This window comes from Calliphora vicina, chromosome 2, assembly GCF_958450345.1.
Source record: "Calliphora vicina chromosome 2, idCalVici1.1, whole genome shotgun sequence".
Taxonomy (NCBI): Eukaryota; Metazoa; Arthropoda; class Insecta; order Diptera; family Calliphoridae; genus Calliphora; species Calliphora vicina.
This window is the reverse complement of record NC_088781.1, coordinates 56,823,823-56,849,236: the sequence shown is the minus strand read 5'-3', so window position 1 is coordinate 56,849,236 and position 25,414 is coordinate 56,823,823. Positions and strand designations below refer to the sequence as shown.

Here is a 25,414-nt window from a genome sequence, read left to right as displayed (position 1 = left end):
AGACAAATAGCACACGCAAGCATGCCTTTTCAAGACCTAGCCGAGCGCTTTCCAAAAATATAAAAATTTTTTAAATCGGATGGGAAACAAAAAAATGGCACGTGTTTAAACATTTTACATGTCGAAGGTACCCTACTTTGAGCCCGTATAGCGCCGCCCCTGGAATATTTCTAGGATCCATTTTAATAAATTAAACTCGAATACTCCTTGGCTACGGTCACGTCAAATCGGACCAGCCGATCGGACCAGCCGTTTACAAATGCCAGATTTATTTCCAAACAATTTCGATTCTGCCCCACTGTATATGGTAATAAACTTTTTGCGTATTTGTAAATCCGTCAATCATGCACTGCCTGACTTCAAATTAGCCACGTTCACTGACAATGATATCAAACTTTGGACAGATTCCCTTTATTGTGCAATTCCCCAAGACCACTTTATTAAGCAAAGATTGGGCAACGTTGATAGAGCTTGATGTGTTTTAACATTATCAATACTTGAATTTTTAACTTTAACGTTATATTTTGTTTTTCTTTAATATTAAACAACCTACACCAAAACTTCATTCTTTACTTTTTTAAAAAAATTTAAATTATTCGAATAATTCGATTAATTTTAAACGTGTGATCGAATTATTCGAACAAGTTAAAATATCTTATTCGAATTATTCGTTTTATTCGAACAAGAGAAAAATCGAATAATTCGAATACCCTAGTATACACATACAATTCAACACGAATAACTTTCATATAGACATAAATAACATGACCTAATTTAATGGCGATCGTTCCATAATTAGTCATGGCTCCCATATATGCACTCTTCCGAAAATCATTCAAGAAAATAAATTATTGAAATTGTAAAAGAATATTTGTTGCTCTTTTACTTAGTGTAGGGTATTATATAGTCGGGCTTGACCACCGGAAAACATATTTTTTTCCACCAAAAAAATATTTTTTTTCACTAATAAATTTAAAAAGAAAATTAAAAAAAAAACATTTTTTTTTTAAAATGTTGACCTAAAAATATTTAAAATTTTTCTTTGAAAGTAGAATTTGTTGAAGGGTATATAAGATTCGGCACAGCCGAATATAGCTCTCTTACTACTAACACAAAAGATTCATAAATGTATGTATGTACCATCCTAATATTAGTAAAATATTCTTCTCAGATATTTGATTACACCGACGGTAAAATCAATTTTGACAATATGATTTAACAATGTTGAAACTGTATTCATTTGTTATAATATTCCTTCTGCTAAGCTGAGTTTCACTGTAAAATATACATATTTTCTTATCGAAATCAGAAAACAAAAACGCTCAATATACTTAAAATAAACAGTTTCAACTGTCCCAACAAAGTGTCTGCTAAAAATAAGAGAAAATATTTTCTGATAACGACTACATTGTTTATTTGTTATTATTGTAAACATTGCTTATTCAATCAGAATTCAAAATTAGTTTTTTCCCGTTTAAGATTTATTTAATTGTTTAAAAAAAGAATTCATAACTTATAAATGGTTTATTTAATATTGGATTTGTAGAATAAATAATTTGGTTTTAAAGGGATACGTGTAATACAGATAGACCTTTTTGAATATAAGCCTTCAATATACATACATATGTGGTTTGATATAGTAAAGCTAATTTGTTATTGAAGTACTCGTATAATGAATTATCATTCTTCAAGTACATACATAGTATATAAAGGATACAAATCGGTTGAATATATAAAATAATTATTAAAATTAATTTTTTTATAATTCTGGATTATTTTCATATTTTTATGATTCATAAATATTATGATCTGAAACTCAAACTTAATATGACCTTCCTATAATACTGCAATTCATCTATGTTTGGAATTCTATGAATTTTTAAAGAAAGTTCTTCTTAACTGTTCCATCATCCAAATGTCACGCTCAGATTATTATGGTGTTTTCCAACACCCTTGAAATTGCAGACTTTCTAAAGTGACAAAATATCCCAATTTTTTAAATTAGAAATAATTTGAGAGTTTTTGGACCTTTTTAAATAGAATATTTTTTTTAGATTATTTAAAATAAAAATCGAGAAAAATAAGACCATGAAACTCAAATAAGAGCTCAGAAAAGTGCAAACATTGCCATTTCCAACACCTGTATATAAATTTCTTCAAAACTGACACAAAAGTACATGAATAAAATAAATTGTTTGCTTACATTAAATCAACACAATGGGCTATTTTATAAAGGTTTTAAATATTATTTGCTTTAGCGTTGGAAACAAATACAGAGTTTTCTGTTGCAATTTCATTCCGCATACGTTAGTAGATTCAAATCGGATAGAGAACAAAAATTTGACATAATTTTTAAAAAAAATTAATTTTTCACATACTCGAAGTACCCCACTTTGGGGCCTTAAGGCTTTGTCCCCATGCTGTTTAAAGTCCAAATTCAAAACTTAAACACAACTATACATCGTAATATCCAAGGGACAGTTTTATTAAAGTCGGAATATAATAGAGTTTCCAAAAAACCGAAGAATTTATAAACCGTGGTTTTGGTTTTATTTCGGTTTTGTGATAATTTGTTAAATATTAATGTAATAGAAACAAAATCAGTTAATAATATAGGAAATGCTATACAAATTTAAAATTCAAGAGGATAAAGTAAAATGGTACCCTTTCTTTTAATGGTACTTTTTTAATGTGTACCTATATTAAATTAGTTAGCTTGTATACATTAACGTTGGCTAATATGCTTCTCAGTAAGGAAATAATCGAGAATTGGGGGCTCAATGGTATTATGATACCAAACAAAGAACTAAACCAAACTAAGGAGTACTTTTCCGTTCTTAAAATTATATTTTTTGAATTTTCTATAATATTGAACTTAGAATCAAGAAATTACTTTGATTTCAAACTTCAAGTATGAAAAATTGGTACTATTACTTCTAATATTTTACCCTTAAATGCATATTTTAGCATATATTTCTTTTAAGAGCATATTTATGTCATATTTTTGCGTTTTTAGAGCATATTTTACTGTTTAATAGCATATTTTGAGTTTATCAAAAACAAATTTTGTCTTACTTATTTTTCGCTGTTGTGTTACAGGTTTTTTACTTCGTTTGTTTAAAATTCAAAATTGAAAAATAGATGGCTTTTTTTAATATAAAACAAGCACAATTTTAATAATAGCGCCATCTAAATATCAGATTTTAGTTCTAATTCAAACTTAACCGTTCTAAGTGTTCGAGAAATATTGTCTTTTAAATTTGCTCCTATAACATCAGTTAATGTCGAAAGAACATGTTCTATGTAAAATAATATATAATAATGTTTTCAGATCCAGTAGACAACGATTTTTATTTGAAAATTTAAGTCAATATTTTGTAATTTATTGCAATAATAACCTTAATTGAAGAAGTGACTTTATATTTATATAAAATATCACCAAAAAATACCTCTCGAGTCCTTTTCATAGCTTAAGTTCCTGTTGTTTTTATGTTGTATTTATTTTTTGTTATACTTGTTTTAGTTCATGTTATTTTTGTTTATTTTATGTTACTTTACCTTTTAAGAAATGAATTGTATTAATTTTTTTAAATAAAAGTATATTTTTTGGTTAAAAATTATGTAAAAGTTTGTTTGTTTATTTTTTAAATTTTAAGAGCATATTTTAAAGTTTTTACTGCATATTTAAAGAGCTTAAAACGCTTTTTTTAGAGCTTATTTACGGTTTCCCTGATCATTAGTAATTCAATAATCTGGTATAATATGAAGTAAGTTATAATAATTACAACGCTTTTAAACTATATTGTTACGTTTTAACCTTTTCAAAACGCTGGTTTATTTCCTTTAAATAAACCGGATACTTTTGATTGCAAATAAAAGCCGTTTAGTAGTTTAAAAATTGTAACAACTCTTTATTTATTTAAAATGTACAACAACCACAGAATTAAATAGCCACTCAATGTTTTTTTATACAGGTTTATAAATTCTCAGAATTACAGACACAATTTATAATGTACACGAATTTACTTGAAAAACACAACACACTTTAAGGCACTCAGATGATGTTTATTCGAAAAGCTTCTCTGATCAACTCACTAACGACTGCAACCTCTGCCACTATTTATAACACTGCATTACCATCTAGAAAGCTCTTTAACTGTCAAAGTTCGAATATTCTAGATCATACGCCATCTGTGTTGTACTTTCTACAATGTTCTTTAACTGATTATTCGAACTCGAATACAGCGTTGCCAACTTACAATCAAATCAACTGAAAGCTTTTATTTAACAATGCCCACAGATATGTTACAGTTTTACAGCACTGTTACTTGAAAGCATTATGCTACTTTTAAATCAGCCGTTAAAATCGTTGTATTTGAATTCAAGTACAATTTCGTAACAATATATTGATTCCCTTTTTTTTACTGTTTTTGACATTTCCTTAAACTGATTAAACTAAACGCTGATAATTTTTGAAAACTACTAGAGTAGTTTCTACAATAAATTTTCATTTGAAGTAGACACTTGTTTGGTTTTGTGCATTTTTTTTAGATACGTACGCCATCTTTGCAGGTCTCTTCGATTTAATAAGCATGTTTTTAAGTAATAAATAACATTAAAACATTATGAATTAAATCATAACTAATTTTAGAAAAAATGTCCGATTCGTCTTCTGATAATGATGAAAACAAAGCAAAGAAATACAGCTCAAGTTGGTTGATAGACGAGAAACTAATGGCTGGAGCCGGTCAAAGATGACGACTTTAAAAGCAAATGCAAGGCTTGTGGCAAAATATTAAATTACGGTAAATCAAATCTAAGTAAAAAATGCACAAACAAATCTTTCAAAAATAAACAAAAAAAATTGCGGTAAATCAAATCTAAGTGAAAATGCACAAAAAAAAACTTTCAAAAACAAAAACCCAAACATTTTTTGACAAACAAATCCCGGAAAAAACAATGATTTCGAAATCCGCTTAAGCCTATTTTTGCAGAACACAACTTAGCTGTTCAAATCTGAAAAAAGTATTGTAGGGAAAATAAAAAGTGGGTTTAGGGAAAAAAAGGGATTTTTTTCATGAGCATAGGGATTTTTGAAAAAATCTCCTGGCATCACTGCTTCTAATGGTACGTTTTATTATATTAAATTATATGTATACATATTAGTTGGCTGATACGCTTCTGAGTAAAGAAAAAATCAAGCCAGCTATCCGGCGCAATGATATTGATGTAACAAAAACTATTAGTATTTTTTCGTTCTTCAAATGGTATTTTTTGAAATTTCAATAATAATGAAACTATAAGCAGAAAATTAAACACATATGATCCAGACCGAGTTAGAATCTAAAAAAGCAACTCACAACAACTAATAATACTTTTTGACTTTTTTATAATAATAAACTTAAAAATTAGGCACACATGATTCTGAATGAGTTAGAATTCACAAAATGTGACTTTAGTGGTACCCTTAGCATTAACTATAACACCGTACGACACTCAATATTAGACACGAACCGGATGATATACGTCTGAAACAATAAATTAAATGGAGAAAAACTGCGTTTTCAGTTTTCATTTCGTGATTCTGTTTCCTTTTAAAAGAACTTCAAATTTTCAGAGGAGTACATTTTTAAAAAAATGTTTTAAAATACTTCTGATAATCCTACTATGTCAAATTTGGTGTCAAATGACCAAGAAGTGTTGTGAAATATTTCGTATTATTTTTATTTTATCCTGTAAGGATCAAAAGATGTCAAAAATGTCCTTTAAAATTTTTATCCTTGAATATCCTTTTAGATTTCCAATAATTTTTTTTTAAAAAAATAGTGAGTTTAAGATCCAAATATTAAATACCACATGCCAAAATTTCATCCTTCTATCTTAACTATTTAAGAGTTAAAAAATATTTAAAATTTGAATTATTCGATTTTTTATATTTTATTTTAATATTTCATTCGAAAAAAATATAACAAAATCCGTTGTGAAAAGCAACGAAGAAGACTTTTTAATAAACAAGTAATATGGTATAGTCGGGCAAGCCCGACCTTATGATACCATACACTGGGTATATTTTCTTTTGATATGAAACTTATTTGTGTTGAATCTTATTTGAATACACAAATTTTCGGTAGTGGACCTTATATGGGAGCTATGACTAATTATAGAGCAATAGTCACAAAATTTGGTGGGATGAATTGCGAATATATGAAACATACTTGTGTTGAATTTTGTTTGAATACTGAGATATTTCAGAGATTTATTTATATTAATGACATTTTCGAGAATGTTGCTTATATGGGAGCTACGGAATATTGTTGACGGATCGTCACGAAATTTGGTCGTGAGAGTTCGGCCTTTAAGGTGGTTGTTGGGACAATATTTTTGTATGTTGCAAACAACAGCCCTAACCCATTATACCTCTCCCACTATAGTGGTGTAGTTATAAACATGGAGAAAACACATTTTTTCTCCATTAAATTTATAGTTTCAGACGTATATCATCCGGTTCGTGTCAAACAAATTTTTTCTCTATTTGTCGGACGGTGTAATAGTGGACCCAGAACATGATGCTGAGTGGGAATACAAAATGTGGGTATTTATGGTACATTTTATACCCATCACCTTCATGAGAAGGGTATATATAAGTTTGTCAATCCGTTTGTAATTTCCACAATATAACTTTACGACCCTATAAAGTATATATATTCTCGATCCTTATAGATAGCGGAGTCGATTAAGCCATGTCCGTCTGACTGTCTTTTGAAATCAATTTTCTGAAGACCCAGATATCTTCGGAATCCAAATCTTCAATAATTCTGTCAGACATGCTTTCGGGAAGATTCCTATTTAAAATCAGCAAAATCGGTCAACAAATGGCTGAGATATGAGGAAAAAACAACCTCGATTTTGGACCTATTTTGGACCTATACCTGAATTACTAAGTCATTAATAAAGACGATATGGATATTTAATGATAGATATTTCAAAGACATTTGCAACGACGTATATAAGACCATAGTAAGTTGGACCTACAATGGGTCAAAATCGGAAAAATACTTGCGAAAGGTAGTCTGCTACATCATCTGAAACAATTATTGTAATACAATTTAAACAATTTAAAGAAATCTTAAGATATATTAACTGATTTGTTTTTAGAGAAATTAGATGAATCATTGAATGAAAAAGTTTATTTTTCATTTCTAAATTTTGAATTTTTAAAATTTTGTTCGACGCATATACATATGCTTAGAAGTGCAATACCACCCGGGTGGGTATTGGTAAACCATGTACATAAAAAAACCTTTGGTAAAGCGAAGGTTAATAATATAGTTTTGAGCAAGTATGTATGTATATGTTTACATTTATTTAGAAATCTTTATCAAATATTATTACAAAAGTTAAATTTAATAAATATTGGTAGATGATTCGAGTGTTGTTGTTTCTTCCACTTGTATGGTTGTTGTCTCAATTTGTGGAGCCATCAAAATCTCCAGGGGAAATCCTTGTAAGTAGTTGGTTTGTCTTATAAAATCCGTAGAACAGCAAAACATGATGCCGGCATAGGCATAACGAAACGATGAAGAGATTTCATTTAACCACGGAATCTCCGCACAAATATCGGGACAAAATATTACTTTTTCAGTGGTGAAATACTACAATATACATACATATAATTAAAAATTAACACAAATACTTCCTTAAATAAGAAATAAACATATTTTTACCTCAGCATAGGGTGAATTGTAGCCGACAATAACAAAGTCTTTGTTCAAATTGTCATACGATTTCAAATAGGTCCATATGTAAGCGGGTATAGTCTCGTTTTTAAAGCCAATCTAAAAGTAACAAACAAAAGAGAAACTGTATCAATACATTTTATGCAATGTTATTGCCGCTTAAGTATTTACTTTTATTTCCAATAGTTTTTCTTTATACCACTTGTCATCTGAGGGATATTGAGCCACACCCGATGTGCCAGTGTATATTTCATAGCTATTATTGTTGTCATAATTCGCCAAAGTGTCCACAAAATGTTTCCAATTACCCAGGCGTAGATTACGCCACCAAATAATATTTAATATGTTTTTATATTCGTCGAAATATTTCTTTATTGATTTATCCTGCACAATCGAAGATATTTCATAGTCTGCCAAATTCAGCCATTCCTCAGTTTTACGCAAATCAGTTAATATTGTCTGTAATAGTTCTTCACTGTGAATCATAATTGCTAAAATAATTTTACACTCAATTTATTATTATAATTTGAAACTATACCTTAAATCTGATAGAATGGTAGTTTTGAAGCTCCAAAGATTTTCATCCAAATAGTCATTGGGAAATATATTGGTAGTGCGCAAATCCTTTGGCTATAAGAAAATGTCAATTTAGAGGTACATTAAAAAGGAATCTAAACTCACCTGATTCACATAATTTCGTCTTAAAATTGTTGCATTATAAACTACAGTTTGCAAGGATATTTGTTCCATATTATAACAGATGGCAGCCAGAATATAATTATCCTTTTCTTGTTTAGTAGCCAATAAAAATGTACTGGAATTTTGATTGTTTTGACACCAACCGTATGGCTGCTTCGTGGAATAGATGCTCCAATTGCGATGCATGCATGAAAATTCGCTATCCGAAAGTTCTATTTCATTATAAACTAATTTGTTATTACGGCAATTTAGGGAAATCGAAGTCTTATTGGAAATATATTTATTTACGACAACTTTCCTGTATCCATAATCATAACCATATTCGTTTATTTGATAGGTGATGGGACTGAAAATATTAAAGAATGAAAAATAATGTTTTCATTTTTTTAATCACTAATACAAAATTAAATACATCGAAGAGAAAAAATAATTCAAGAAAAATTAAAATTTTAATTATTAATAAAGGCTAAAATAATTACCTAAAATATGCATCACAATGTCCCAATATCGTTTCACCTTCTGATAGCTTTATGGGGCTTCCATTATAGGGTATTCGCAGTTTATATTGTCCAATAGATTTTTCATACTTGGGTAGAATATCTACATCACTGGGATATTGAATGACACAATTACTTCGTATGCTGGGCAAATACACCAACAACAACAACAAAAAACTTTTAAAATAATTTATTTTTATTTGAAACAACATATTTTTGTTGTTGTCAGACTGAAACAGTTACAAAACTAAATGAAATTTTATTAACAAAAGCCGCCTTTTATACTTTGGGTACAGGCAATTTACAATGTGATAATTGTCTGACAGTTCTGATGATAACAGAGATTCAAGCAAATAATCTTTGATTTATTTATAGAGTAAGAGAATGTAGATCGCACTGAATGATCATATGTAGAGTTGACATTGTTTCAACTCCATGACCAAAGATAAAATGTGTATACCCTAACCACCAAAAATATGGGGATATATTGATTTTGTCATTCCGATTGTAGCGCATCGAAGTATTGGTCGTAGATTCAAAAAGTATTTAACTACATATATTATGGATACTTCTAAAATTCTTAGACGATCTAGATATGTCTAGATAGAAGAAGATTGAAGGCACGATTTGGCCAATTTTTTTTGTCAAAAGTCCAAATTAGGTGTTTACTTTTTTCGATTTATCTAAAATTGGAAAACAGCTGCACCGATATGGCAAAATTTTTTTTAAAAGTTCGTAATAATCCAAATTAAGTTTTTACTAAAAGAAAAATTGACCATGCCTATTTTTACGCCCAATTTTTACGATTTATAATCGTAATTAATCGTAGTAATCCAATTTAAGTTTTTACTGAAACAAAAATTGACGACGCCCACTATTTTCGATATATCTAAAATCGCAGAACGCCTGGACGGATTTGGGTAATTTTTTTGTTTCAATGTTCGCAACAGAAAAATAAATTGTCCATGCCCACTGCAAATATCTAACCAAAGGCAGTGACTTGGCTGAGTTATTGCGGAGAATTCCCACTATGAAGTCAATCAACTTCAAATTGGCCGCTATGTTAGCAGTAACGAAGCAATTTGGCGTATTTTTCATTTGTCATTCATGAAAGACTATTGTTCATTTAGCAGTACGTCTGGAAAATGGCCAAAAAGTGTACTTTACTGAGGAGAATGTATTACGAGTTGATCGAACGCCATCTACCACATTAACCAGATGTTTAGAAATGTGCCGAAATGATGAATTTGCCCAAATGCTGCTATACTCCGTATTATTGCTATACGGCGTATTAGAACATCAGATCCAAATTTGCAATGGGCGATGAAATTTTTCAACGAGGCTTTGACATTAATTGAGGAAATGTGATTGATGATGTCGAAAAAGGTATTATCAGAGTTAGGCATGACAGCTCCCAATAGTCCGATGCACGACGTGCCACTGGTGAATCGTCAACAAAAATATGCGTACGACACTGTTATGAAAGTTGTGAAAAATGGAACTGGAAGGATTTTTTTTGCACGGTCCCGGTTGAACTAGAAAAACTTTTTGATCGCGTTTATTTTGGCAACGATACGCTCGCAGAATGATATTGCACTTTCCTCATCAAAGCTACGTTGTTGGAAGGCTCATTCAGCACTCAAGTTGCCATTGAATATGCAAATCAATGAAAATCCAAACACGTCAAGAAGTTCAAATTGATTGTGAACATGTGTGTCGAGCTGCAGAACGATCAATCTGGAGAAGTATTTTCCAAACAATTGCTGGACATTGCCAACGGAAAAATCCCGATTGACATTTCGAATGGCTGCATTTAATTTCCCATCGCTTACTGCCAGTTCACCAAATCAAAATCCAAACATTCCACAAAATTACAAAAATCATGATTGGTTGAGCTAATGTGCTATATTGGCTGCGAAAAACATTGATGTCGACGAATTGAATGATGACATACAAATCGGTGGATTCTGTTACTTCCCAATATAATGTCGTCAACTATTCAACTGGCTAGAATTACCAGGATTACCGCCCCACAATCTCCAACTGATAGTATGATCGGACCACATCTTTGTAATGGCACCCGACTTGCGATAAAAAACCTGAACGTCATCGAAGCAACAATACTTAAAGGAAGTACAAAGTACAAGACGTTTTAATACAACGGATCTCTATGGCTCCATATGTCGCCTGTTCCCGTGTTGGAACACCATCAGCATTATTTGTTTACGTGCCAGAGAACAACAAAAAAATATTGTGTATCATAGAGCATTGGGGTTTTGCAATTCCGTTTGTAAAGCTGGGCACTATATACGAAGTAGTGAACAAATTATATTAAAAAACTAAATATATGTTAATGTGAAGGGTATATAAGATTCGGTTCTGTCGAATATATCACTTTTAATTGATTTTGTTGCAAAATTTAATCTGAAAATAATATTGCAAACATTGCATAAATATTTACGAGCACAAAGAATTGTGATAACGAATTCAAGACGCTATTGGAAACATGAACAACGTATTGTTTATTTAAACAAAGTTTGAATTATGTTTTTCCCCCGCTAAGTTATACGTAGGTATATTGATAATTCGCTTTAGAATGGAGCAACTAAACTGCTAGCTAACTTTTAAGGTTAGAAATAGTATTTGTTTATATTAAAATCGTAATCCTGAAGAAGTTTATCATGAAACGTTCACAAAGAGCAGTCAAAAATTGTTTGTCGAATTTTAGCATGATAAATGTATTTATAAGAGATTTATGAGTACTTAACTGATTTTTGGAAGTGGCCCTTATATGGGAGCTATGGTCAAATATGGACCGATATTCACAAAACCCAGTAGTATGATTTCTAAATATAAACTACGGATGTGTGTGAAATTTTGTTTTGATATTGATATTTTTTAGATATTTATGTAGGTTATTGTGTTTTTCGGAAGTGGTCCCTATATGGCAGCTATAACTAATTATCGGCCGATCTTCATAGAATTAGGTACAGCGATTTTGGTATATATGGGGATTATTTATGACGCATTTCAACTTGATAGCGACATTTATAAGACATTTATGCTTATTTTAAAGATTTTCGGAAGTGTACTTTATATGGGGGCTATGGTCAAATATGGGCCGATCCACGAAACATTTTGCAATATAATTTTTTTTACCACGAAACTTATTTTTGCTGAATTTCATATGGATATTCCTATTCTGTAGGCATTTATAGACCATAGAACCATATTTCGGGAAGATATTTGTATGGGAGCTAGGAGAAATCTTGGACCGATTCTTATAATTTTCACCAGAGTTACGCCTTTTATCATAAAAACAACGAGTGCACAATTTTATGATATTAGCTACAATATATTTACAAAAAATGTCCAAAAATATGTGAAAATTATCAATTTTTTTTTTGAGGTTGTCCCACATTTTAATTCATAACTTTGGTTTCACTGTATCGATTTCGCTGATTTTCAATACCAAACTGCTTAGGACAATAATAAACATTTTTCTTGCAACTCTACTAAGTTTGTTTGCGTATTTTGGATGTGAGCGTGTTTTACACAGACGAACAGACAGACGGACATGGCACAATCGACTTAGAATTTCATAAGGACCAATAATATATATACTTTGTTGGGTCTCAGATGAATATTTCTCAATGTTACACACGGAATGACAAACTTATATATACCATGGAGGGTATAAAAAGGTGTTAATGAAAAATTGAATAACTTCTACAGTTTTCATCCGATTTGAAAAATTAAAACCATGTCTTGGTAAGGACTAATTTTTTTTATACATTGATATACATTTTTATAAGCTTTCATATCAAAATAATCAATGAAAAGCGACTAAAATCAAAAAAGTTGATAAATTTAGTTTTGTTTTTAGATATTCTTAACAAAAACAATACTTATAACTTACAAATGTATCAATAAATACATGTCATTTTAAAGCGTAATCAGTTTTCTTTACAAACATGTTAAAAAATTTAAAATCAGACAAAAATTGACTGAGTTACAGGTCGATAAGTTGACGAACATCACTGAAAACGGTTTCTTTAGAATAACTTTTGAATTTGAGGGTGTTTCAGAAATTTTCCAAGTTTTTTTGTCCATCGTAGCACCGTGATATTAATATAAATATTTTTGATATTATTTGATCAAAATTTAATAAGTCCTAAGTGTTCAAAATCTGCGAATAATAAGTAGAAAAAAAGCTAATATATATTGTTACGTTTTAACCTTTTCAAAACGTTGGTTTATTTCCATTAAATAAACCGGATACTTTTGATTGCAAATAAAAGCCGTTTAGTAGTTTGAAAATTGTAACAACTCTTTATTTATTTAAAAATGTACAACAACAGAATTAAATATTCACTCAATGTTTTTTATACACGTTTATAAATTCGCAAAAATTCAGACACACTTTATAATGTACACGAATTCACTTGAAAAACACAGCACACTTTAAGGCACTCAGTTGATGTTTATTCGAAAAGCGTTTCTGATAAACTGACTAACGACTGCAATCTCTGCCACTATTTATAACAGTGCTATATGCACTGTAACTGTCACAGCTCGTAACTGTCACAGCTCGTATATTCTAGAGCTTTCTAATACATAAGCCATCTGTGGTGTACTTTCTACAATGTTCTTTAACTGAATATTCAAATTCGAATATACGGTCGCAGCAAACAGCGTTGCCATACTTACGATCAATGGTCAACTGAAAGCTTTTATTCAATGTTAATAATGCCCACAGATATGTTACAGTTTGAGAGGCACTGCTATTTGAAAGCATTATGCAACTTTTAAATCAGCCATTAAAATCGTTATATTTGAATTCAAGTACAATTTCGTAACAATATTAATATAATCGATATGCTAAAACACGTTGGCATTCATCAGAATGCGAGAGAGCATTTCCAATGGCGGGAAACTTTTGCATTAAACTAAGATCTCGTCAAGGATGTCAATCATTAAATGTTATGATTTTTTAAAGTTAGTATTACTCAGAACTATTAATTAAAGTATATGTATTATTTTTGTTTCTGTATTATGTCGATAAAAAATGTAAAATGTAGATAAAAAAAATAAATGTTTGCACCTTTACTCTCCTAAATTCGATAATATTTGGTATACATGTTTACGATTGCCATACACAATTTGAAGTTTTCCAGAATTTTCTAAGTTCAATAGATTTGTAATAGATGCGTACATACTTAAAGAAAACTGTTAATAACTTTACAACTGTTAAAAATATTCTAAAATTTCTGATCTCATATTAAATCAAATTAATCGTAGATTTTAAAGTTTTTTCTAGAAATCTGGTTCTCATAAATAATTCGACCATAAACAAAGGATATCTCAAAAAAGCCATCTTCCATTTTCCTAAGATTTTCCTTAAAGAAGAGCCATTGCACGAATAAACATATATATCAAATTCAGAACAGAGCCATGAGGAGATCTCGAACATTTAGAAAAAATACTGAATTCAATTGAATTCGAAAATTGTTTAATTTAATCTAGAATTGAAATTTTAATTTTGGTTCATCTTATAACGATCGCTAATTTGAGATCTAAAAAATTTTGATAAATTTTCGGCAAAACAAAGTTTGACCGCAAACCCAAAAGTTTTAATATAAAATACAAATCTTAAATTAAAAAAAATTTTAAATGAAATTGTTTTTTTAATTTAAAAAAACATAAATTTATTATAGTGAAAATTAATTTATAACAAAAAAAAATTGTTGGTAAAAAAAATTCGGGTTAAAATATATTTTTCTCGATTTTGACCCATAGTAGGTCCAAATTACTATAACCTTATATACATTGTTGTAATGGACTTTGAAATATCTGTCATTAGATATCATATATATTGTCTATATTAATGACTTAGTAATCCAGATATAGATCAACAATAGGCCAAAAATCGAGGTTGTCCCGGTTTTTTCCTTATATTATTTTAAATAGCAACCGAGCAGGGAGAATTCCAGATATATTGATGTATCAATCATGTTTGTAAGTTATCTGGGGACTACGGAAAGTTGATTTCAACTTACAGACGGACAGACGGACATGGCTATATCGACTTCGCTAACTACAACGATCCAGAATATATATATGGGGGATTTTGCGTCAAGTGAACCAACTTCTAAAATCGATGTCTTCCGATCGAGATGAAATTTGCACCAAGGTTTGACCTATTGGATAGTAATTCAGACACAATTTCAACAAGATCGGTCAAGAACTCTCGGAGTTAGAGGGGGTCAAAATTTGACATTTTGGCCAAACATGTGATTTTTCTCATCCATGTAACTTATTACCTATTGTTCTTAGCAAAATGTGTCCCAAATAGTTAACATAGCTATTTCTTCAAGTTTCGAAAAAAATATTAAAAAAAAAAAAAAAATTTTAATATTTTTTTCCAAAATCAAAAACTTTTTTTGATTTTTTTTAAAACATTTTTTTGATAGATATCGAACTCGCATCCCACTAAGCAAATAGGTCCTCAAGGAAAATATCTAAGCTTTATTTTTAGAAAAAAAGGGCCCATTTTGAAAAAAAAATCAAAAAAGCTTTTGATTTCGGAAAAAAAAATATTAAAAATTTTTTATTTCGGAAAAAAATATTAAACATTTTTAATTTTTTTTTTTAAATATTTTTTTTCGAAAGATTGAAGAAATAGCTATGTAAACTATTTGGGACACATCTTGCTAAGAACAATAGGTAATAAATTACATGGATGAGAAAAATCACATGTTTGGCCAAAATGTCAAATTTTGACCCCCTCTAACTCCGACAGTTCTTGACCGATCTTGTTGAAAAATTGTGTCTGAATTAATATCTATAGGTCCTTGGTGCAAATTTCGTACCGATCGGAAGACATCGATTTTAAAAGTTGGTTCGCATGACATGAAATCCCCGATATGTATGTTCGCAAATGAAAAATGTAGAAATTACAAACCCTTACCACTCATGGTGAAAAAAATTAAAAATATAAAACAAATATACTAAAGTATTAAACGGGAAAAAACTCATTTTCAATTTTGTTTCAATATTTCTTATTTATCAACAAGATTGTCAGGATCTATGACCCCATTATCATTATCAGCAAACATTGTTGTTCAGTTTAAGCAAAATACTCTAAGCCATACAGTTGAGCAGATGACACTGGTCCGATGTAGGAAAAGTGAATAGCGATGAAGGAGGTGTCAAGATTGAATTGTAGAACCTTGAATTTTTATGCCCTATACCACCATAGTTGGGAGGGTGTTATGTATTTGGGCTGATGTTTATAACACCCAAAAATATTTGTCTACTCAGCATCACTTTCTGGTGATGCACGATAACCTCGAAACAAATTTAATTTCTAAAGAAAACTGTCGATTTCAAAATATATTAATATATTCTCATTTTTCTATTTTTTCAATCTTTCGAAAACAAATATGTATTTAAAAAATAAAATAGTTTTAATATTTTTTTTTCCGACTTTTTTGACTATTTTATCAAAATGGGCACTTTTTATTTGACTTTTTTTGCAAAATCAAAAACTTTGTTGACGTTTTTTTTTTAAATGTACCTTCTTTTTAATAGCTTTTTGCTCAAAAAAAGCTTAGGTCTTTTCCTTGAAGGTCTTTTCCAAAATAAATGTTTTGTAACTAAAGACACATAATTTTTGATTTTTTTTGGCAAAATCTAACTTTTTTCCAAAGTGGGCCCTTTTTTGACATGAAATCCCCCATATACTTCATGGGGTCGTTAATTAAAAATGTAGAAATCGTCACTCATGGTAAAGGGTATAAAAATGCCAACATTTTTTAAAGAATGGTCCCTCCCACAATCACCAGCTTCAGAAAAAGGCAGCATACAATGACTTATATTTACACTGAAACTAAAATGCTGAATAAACAGAAACTTCACAAATGAAATTATAAGCGTTTGTATTTTTTTTTTATTATTTTGCGATAAGAACTAAAGTATATCAAAGTTCAAGCTGATTGTAGGTTCTTTGACTTGAGGTGTTATTTATGATGGACACAAAGTAGAGAGACATACTTTCATTATGTTTGATATATTTTTGTAAATATACGTAGATGTACGTAATCAGATTCCACAAAACTTCAACAATTAATGCATCCTAAATAAAAAGCTTCTATTTCCATTCGAACACATCATTAAAAAATACCCTTTTGAAAAGACATTCATTTGTTATAAAATAATCAGATTACAGGCGTTAATGATCAGTTGCAGTCGAAATCGCGAAAGCATAAAATGTCTTTAAAAGTGAATAAATTATTTTTAAATATAATTTTAATTATATTTTCAATTTTGAATACTTTACCACTTGCACTGGGTGGGTGTTTGGTACGATTTGATGCAGATACATCCCTACGGCCAAATTTGTTCCTAAAAATCGGATCACATACAGTGGATTTAACAATAAGTGATGCGGATACCTTCTTAAGCTTGCACAATGAACAAGAACTGGAAGCACATTGCAGTACTAAATTTGAATTGTAAGTATGTAGTTAAAAGAAGAATTATGAATTCGATTGGAAATAAATCTGTAACTTTTTAACGGATAGTTCGATTTAAATTTCTTATGCCTTTAGTGGAGGTGTCTCTAAATAAAAATTATTTATTTATGTTCTCAAATACCTGAAGTTGATGGTTCCATTTTAATATTTCTACTTTTAACAGATTTAACAAAAAATATAAGCTCTCGAAATATCACAATTTTCAATTTTAACCACAGCACGCAAAACTTGTAAAAAATATTTGACTTTGACCGCTCACTGCCAATAAAGTAAGTTACTCACAACTGTAATTTTAACAGTTTGTGATGTATTATTTAATGCACTGTAACCCAACATGATTGAAACAGATAAAGTTCAGCTTTTGAATTAATCGCCACTTTTGAAATTGGACTTTAAACGCTAGGGGAGGGCGGAATCTCAAGGCCCCTTATGCCTGTAATTTCAAAGAATTATATACACACAGCCTCAAAACTGAGTAAACACCAGAGATTGTTTTGGTTTTTTTAAGGTCATGAAAATCAATTTAAAGATAGAAAGCGCATTATTATGCGCTTTCTATCTTCTATACAATATCCTTTACATATAATATGGCACTTTTTTGCTTCGTTAAACTATTTATACCCTACACCACCATAGTGGGGAGGGTATAATGCGTTTGTGCAGATGTTTGTAACGCCCAAAAATATTAATCTAACACCTTAAAGTATACCGATCGACTTAGAATCATTTTCTGAGTCGATTAAACGATGTCCGTCCGTCCGTCAGTCTGGTTGGCTGGCTGTCCATGTAAACCTTGTGCGCACAGTACAGGTCGCAATTTTGAAGATATTTCGATCATGTTTGGTACATATTATTTTTTCGGCCCAAGGACCAAGCCTATTGAAACTGGCTGAGATCGGTCCATTATTTTACCTAGCCCACATACAAATGTTCTTCCGAAATTGGACTTTATCGTATTATATGGTCTGGCTTGACCGACCATACTTACTTACTTGTTTTTAGTTTATTATAATCAGATTTAAACTCATAATTATTAATTTTCTTATTTGCTTTTAGTCCCAGTCAATACAACACAAATAATAAAATTTTTATAAAATGTGATGATGATAATTATATATATATAAAGGACAACAATGGCAATTATAGGGGTCACTCTAGAGATATCTCATTTGTTTGTTCATCTGTAAAATGGAATTTATATGAAACATCTAACAATTTTGTATGGTGTCCATCGAATGTGACCTCATATATTTTAGCCAGGCCAAAGGAATCGCCTACAACAAACTACGAATATCTGGCGGGCATTTGTTATGACACCCACAATCTATCTTTTAAATCGTTGTACTACACAATCGCACCGAAAAATTCTGAGCATTTGGTAAATATAAATTACATACTAAATATTTAATAATCTAAAGGTAGGGTCACTAGGGTGGCCCTTAATAAACGAAAGTTTGATTTTGGCCATTCTCATCACCCAGTTTGGTGAACATTAGTAAAAAAATCATCCTGAAAAAATTTTAGGTAAATCGGTTGGGGTTAAGACCAATTTCTATTTAAAGAATGAAGTTTTGAGATGCATTTACAAGGGGAAAAAATGCATTTTTTTCAGTTTTTGTAAAAATTTTGACATTAAAATATAACTTTTGCAATTTAATTTAAAAGAATCGAAATGTGTACGTAATTGTCGTTCTAATGAGACATAAAAAATAGAAATTGATCAAAAAATGTTAAAGTTATTAAAAATTCGCCAGGCCATTAACGTGTCTCAGGCAACTAGGACAAGAAAGGTAGGAACAAAATTAAAATATTTTGATAAATATTAAAATAAAAGCTTATTTTTACTTAAAATATGTCCATATTTACTTGTATATGAGTTTTTGTCTTCGTAGGATACCGTTAACCTATTCTTAGGTATGAACAAAAAAATAAATTTTTTTAACGGCAGTTTCAAAACTCCATTTTCAAATTTTTAAAAATTCTGTTAAACAAATTTCAGAATTTTTTGATCATCTAATTGGGATTTATTAAGAATATAATAGGGAATAAAAACGTGAAAACATTATGAAAATATCTCTTATAGTTTTTCCGTATGAGCTCTATTTCCTTACTCTTATGCATTTTAAGCAAAACTTATTCAGAATATTATAGTCCAGATAATTCTAAATTTACTAAATCGGAAAACGTTAACCCTTAAATCGTGAAGGTGAAATGTCAAATTTTTCAATATTTGGAATTTTTCATGGAGAGATAACAAAATATTTGGGCCGATTTTGATGAAACTTAATAAAAATATAACATAAACTCTAGATTTTATAAGAACAGCACAAGAATGGAAAGTAACGCTTAATGGCACTTGGGGCTAAAATGACCCCAAACTTTTTAAATCATAATTTTTTTATGGTTTTAGAAGTTTGGGGTCATTTTAACCCCAAGTGCTATATAGGGTTAATTTTAATTTTTCTGCTGTTTTTGTAAATACTAGGCTTTGTGTTATATTTTTGTTAAACTTCATCAAAATCGGCCCAAAAATATACAACATTTCGAAATATTTCCAAGAGAAATTCCAAATATTGAAAAATTTGACCTTTGACCTTCATGATTTAAGGGTTAACGTTTTTCGATTTTAGTAAAAGTTTCAGAGTATATTTAGAATTATCTGGACTATAATATTCTGAATAAGTTTTGCTTAAAATTCATAGGAGTAAGGAAATAGAGCTCATTCGCCAAAAAATTTCCAAATAATTGGTTTTTCTCGAAAATTTCAAAATTTATATCGCAGGTACGGAAAAACTATAAGAGATATTTTTACAATTTTTTCACCTTTTTATTCCCTATTATATTCTTAATAAATCCCAATCAGATGATCAAAAAATTCTGAAATTTGTTAAACAAAATTTTTAAAAATTTGAAAATGGAGTTTTGAAACTGCCGTTAAAAAAATTTTATTTTTTTGTTCATACCTAAGAATAGGTTAACGGTATCGTACGAAGACAAAAACTCATATACAAGTAAATATGGACATATTTTAAGTAAAAATAAGCTTTTATTTTAATATTTATCAAAATATGTTAATTTTGTTCCTACCTTTCTTGTTCTAGTTGCCTGAGACACGTTAATGGCCTGGCGAAATTTTTAATAACTTTAAAACTTTTCACCAATTTCTGATTTTTATGTCTCATTAGAACGACAATTACGTACACATTTCGATTCTTTTAAATTAAATTGCAAAAGTAATTTTTTAATGGCAACATTTTTACAAAAACTGAAAAAAATGCATTTTTTCCCCTTATAAATGCATCTCAAAACTTCAGAGGGCTTGCGGCACGTCTTAACCCCAACCAATTTACCTAATGTTCACCAAACTGGCTGGTGAGAATGGCCAAAATCCAACTTTCGTTGATTAAGGGCCACCCTAAGAGTCACACATGACAAATATTTGACGAAAAAGACGTAACCACTAAATAAAATACATTTTAATTCTTTTATTTATTTGAAAAACTTATTTTACTTAGGTTGATTCAAAACAAAAAAATTTGTTTTATTTTATTTGATGCTGTTTGATCTTACAAAACACTTGTAAGAGTAAACACGTTAAACAAATTTGTGCTAAAAAAAAGTGGTTACGCTTTTTTGAGCAAATATTTGCCATATGTGACCCTACCTTAACTGGCAAAAAAATCAAGTAAGAATTTTATCAAAATAAATGTTTTGTAACTCAAAACATAAAATTGATTTTTTGTTGTATGAATCTTCTGAATTTGTTTTGGAGCTTTAAGCATCTTTTAGAGAAAGTCAAGTTAAAAAAAAAATCATAAAAAACTAAGGAAATAATTTCCGGGAATTCTCGCACAATTTCCCTGGATTTCAGGATTGAAAATTTTGCGGAATTCCCGGGAATCCCTATCACATATTAATGGTGACTATACAAGATACGGCACCGCCGAATATAACACTCTTACTTGTTTTTATACCCTTCAGCTTCGTGAGAAGGGTATATATAAGTTTGTCATTCCGTTTGTAATTTCTACATTTTTCATTTCCGACCCTATAAAGTATATATATTCTGGATCCTTATAGATAGCGGAGTCGATTAAGCCATGTCCGTCTGTCTGTCTGTCTGTCTGTCTGTCCGTCTGTCTGTCTGTTGAAATCAATTTTCTGAAGGCCCCAGATATCTCCGGGATCCAAATCTTCAACAATTCTGTCAGACATGCTTTCGAGAATTTTGCTATTTAAAATCAGCAAAATCCGTCCATAAATAACGGAGATATGAGCAAAAATACGAGACAACCTCTGAAAATTTCATCAAAAAACACAATGTATTGCATGCTTTGACAAAAAAACAACAAAACGTATGGTTGGATGTGCAAGCTATGCGTATTTTGTTTTTTTTTGTGTTTTGTTTCTTTTGGCGTTGTTGTTGTTTTTTATACAACTAACCGTTTGTTTGGTTGTGTGGATGTGCAAGCTTTGCGTATTTTGTTTTTTTTTGTGTTTTGTTTCTTTTGGCGTTGTTGTTGTTTTTTATACAATTAAACGTATGTTTGGTTGTGTGTTGGATTTTTTGACAAAAAATCAACAAATCGTATGTTTGAATGTGCATGCTTTGCGTATTTTGTTTTTCTTTTGTGTTTTGTTTCTTTTGGCGTTTTTGTTGTTTTTTATACAATTAAACGTATGTTTGGATGTGTGTTGGTTTCATTGCCTTGCGTATTTTGTTTTTGTTTTTTCTTTTGGTGTTCTGTTTCGTTTGGCGTTGTTGTTGTTTTTTGTGTTCTTGATAAATTTAGGATGCTGTACGCTGAAAGTGGGCAATGTACATACATATATACTAATTATAAAAAATAATAATGCATCCACAACAAAGGTGAAGGGTATATAAGATTCGGCATAGCCGAATATAGCACTCTTACTTGTTTTTTCTTTTTTTGTCAAATACGGTTCAAATCTTGCGTGAATTTTGGTTAACTTCATTACTAATATACATTAAATCTTCATTTAATTTTAAAAATTTACATATTTAGCATCCAACTGATTTATCCAGTTTATATACGCCCAGTATTCAGTTGGAATACCTTAAGGAAACGTTCGCCATGAAGAGGTATAATTTTTGATTTACCATAAATAACTTATCATTTTATGGTTAACATTATCATTTTAGCGTTAGGGAATCCGATTTTGACCACAAAGACATACAAGATTGGATGAAATATGCCCAATACAATTTTAGTTCCGCCATACAGAATTCAATTTTGTATGACGATTTTAATAACCAACTAGGTTCTATACTTGATTTGGCTTGGTGGCCCCCTCTGCGTTTGGGCAATTGGAAGCGTTATGAAACGGCCCTGGCAAAACAAGTTGAAAACCAAAATCAGGTCTATGACATATTGGCGGGAGTATCGGCTGTCGCAATGGCTCCCATCATTAAGACCTGCGACACGTATTACACATTAAAGGAATTGATAGACAATAGAAATCATAAAATACCAATGTATATTTGGAATTATTTACGTTCGACCAGTAATAGTTCGGACGAAATTGTAGTCATTGGTTTCAATTCACCATTTTTTGAGGTCAGTAAACAAATGAAACACTCATTATTATTATTATTATTCATTTAGTTTTATTTTAATATGTATTTACAGTTTTATTCGGAAAACGATGTTATATTTTGTGCCGATAAATGCCAAGAAATCCCTTGGTTGCAAAAGGTCAGCACAACTTTTCATTACAGTGCTTTGGGCGTCATTTTCTGCTGCAGTGTCGAGGATGTTATAACTTCAAATCGCTTGGAAGGTTTTCCTACAATAAATACGGACACAAAACCACAACCAGTTATTGAAACTACCTTACGCTATAATTAAATACTTATATTACCAAACTGAACATTAATTATGAAAGGGGTCGGAAAAGAATATTTTGAAAGCGAATTAATACTTATACATTTTCATGTAATTATTTTTTAAAATAAATAATAAATACTCAACAAATATTTAGTGCATAAATGAGGAATTTATTGGAAAGATAGACATTTCTTTAATGTCAATCTGGACTTGGAATTGAAAACACATTATAGGAAAATGCGGAAAATATTACACGCTAAGAGAAATTTAGCTGTGTAAAGATATTTTCACTTTTCCAAGTTTTATAAAAGATCTAATATGAATTTGTGTGTGAATAACCGTTATTCATTCTCATCTGCACTAAAAACAAGTAAGAAAGTATGGTCCGTCAAGCCCGACCATATAATACCCTACACTAAGTAAAAGAGCAAAAACATTTTTCTTTTAAAATTTCAATAATTTATATTATTGAGTGATTTTCGGAAGTGGGCCTTATATGGAGGTGTTCACTTCCAGGAACCTTTGTATGGTGAAATATTAAAAATGATACTCAATTTCGTCGAAATTGTTTTTCTTAAATTCCTCCTGATTATAGCCATCGGTTTTTTATGGTAGAAAACAAAGATCAGTCAGGAACTTTTCGAATTATACAGGTTTTTTATTCATAGCACGTCGTGCTGCCTCTTCAGATTTTTTCCAATGAAACATAACTTGAAAAACGGAAATTCAAAAACCATATTTTGTAGGGATTGAACTTTAAGGATAATATTTTTCCCTACAAAGCTAATGTAATTCTATTACAATGTAATAGAGTAAAAGTAGCTTAAACTAAGACTTAAATATATAATATTAAAATTCATTTTGTATTAAAAAAAATTCATTATTTAGATTATGAACGCTGGTTAAGGATTACGCCTTAACAGGGGGCCTTAATTAGGTCGTGTGATTTATGTCTATATGAAAGTTTACTACATATGTTGCATTTTGTGAGTATACCAACATTTTTAAGCGATTTATGCACGTTAAAGTGATTTTCGGAAGCGGGTCTATATGGGAGCTATGACTAATTATGGACCGATCGTAACAAAATTTGGTGACATGAATTTTGTAAATATAAAACTTATTTGGAGCGGAATTTGTGGAGATACATTTATAAATTAAACATTTATGACCGATATAGTCCAATTTCGGAAGGACATTTGCATGGGGGCTAGGTGAAATAATGTACCGATTTCAGCCAGTTTCAATAGGCTTCTTCCCTAGGCCGAAAAAATAATATGTACCAAATTTGATCGAAATATCTTCAAAATTGCGACCTCTACTCTGCGCACAAGAAAATGATTCTAAGTCGATCGGTATACATTAAGGTGGGTATTAGACTAATATTTTTGGGCGTTACAAACATCTGCACAAACGCATAATACCCTCCCCACTATATATTATTTGTACATCATGTTCAAATTTCATATTATAAAGTTTAAATAAATTATAATAACGTAAGAATTTATCTTTAGTATTTTATTAAGGTGGAATATGTCAATACATCTTAAAATTTGTCCATACCTGTGCACACTGGGTAATTTCAGCTACTTTTTAGACCATAATTAATTTCAGCCAAAATTTTGGACAGCTATGGCTGGAATTTATAATTTAACCCTGCGTTACTCGCAAATGTTCTAGTTCATTCAGGCAAAATTTTTTTATTGTAAATTTTTTTAAACACCTAAGCAATTTTTTGATAAAAATATATATACACTGCAATTTTATTTGTATTATTCTTTTAAATACCTTGAATTTAATATTGTTTTTATGTTTTCGAAATAAAAAGTGAAGAGATTATTTTCAAACGCGCCTTTCTTTTATTGATATCAATTTGATACATTTCGACTAGTCTCGATTGAAAATGATTGCGACTAACGGAGGGTTAAGAGTTTTTCATGCGCACTCACAGCTGGGTTTTTATACCCTACACCACCATAGTGGGGAGGATATAATGCGTTTGTGCAGATGTTTGTAACTCCCAAAATATTAGTCTAATACCCACCTTAAAGCATACCGATCGACTTAGAATCACTTTCTGAGTCGATTAAACGATG

General features: G+C 30.2%; 2 protein-coding genes across 2 annotated transcripts; one reads left to right on the top strand and one right to left on the bottom strand.

Moving 5' to 3' along the window:
• Positions 1-7,340: 7,340 nt before the first annotated feature.
• Positions 7,341-9,151, bottom strand: LOC135950465 (uncharacterized). The gene is made up of 6 exons (XM_065500005.1): positions 8,915-9,151; positions 8,418-8,781; positions 8,275-8,366; positions 7,908-8,211; positions 7,725-7,835; positions 7,341-7,652 (listed from the first exon to the last, which is right to left on the bottom strand). The coding sequence occupies exons 1-6, from the start codon at positions 9,142-9,144 to the stop codon at positions 7,404-7,406; spliced, it is 1,350 nt and encodes a 449-aa protein (XP_065356077.1). The 5' UTR covers positions 9,145-9,151; the 3' UTR covers positions 7,341-7,403.
• Positions 9,152-17,187: 8,036 nt separating this feature from the next.
• On the top strand, positions 17,188-23,480 carry LOC135951135 (uncharacterized). Its single transcript, XM_065500719.1, has 5 exons — positions 17,188-17,448; positions 18,526-18,847; positions 22,497-22,573; positions 22,634-23,048; positions 23,121-23,480. Exons 1-5 carry the CDS (start codon positions 17,204-17,206, stop codon positions 23,337-23,339), a joined length of 1,278 nt encoding a protein of 425 aa, XP_065356791.1. The 5' UTR covers positions 17,188-17,203; the 3' UTR covers positions 23,340-23,480.
• The last annotated feature ends 1,934 nt before the right edge of the window (positions 23,481-25,414 follow it).

Coding starts and splice junctions, on each gene's coding strand:
- LOC135951135 (XM_065500719.1), top strand. CDS start 17,204: ATGTCTTTAAAAGTGAATAAATTATTTTTAAATATAATTTTAATTATA. Junction 18,848..22,496: donor CGAAAAATTCTGAGCATTTG/GTAAATATAAAT, acceptor TTACATATTTAG/CATCCAACTGATTTATCCAG. Junction 23,049..23,120: donor TCAATTCACCATTTTTTGAG/GTCAGTAAACAA, acceptor ATGTATTTACAG/TTTTATTCGGAAAACGATGT.
- LOC135950465 (XM_065500005.1), bottom strand. CDS start 9,144: ATGTTGTTTCAAATAAAAATAAATTATTTTAAAAGTTTTTTGTTGTTG. Junction 8,212..8,274: donor ACCATTCTATCAGATTTAAG/GTATAGTTTCAA, acceptor TATGATTCACAG/TGAAGAACTATTACAGACAA. Junction 7,653..7,724: donor ACAATTCACCCTATGCTGAG/GTAAAAATATGT, acceptor TGTATATTGTAG/TATTTCACCACTGAAAAAGT.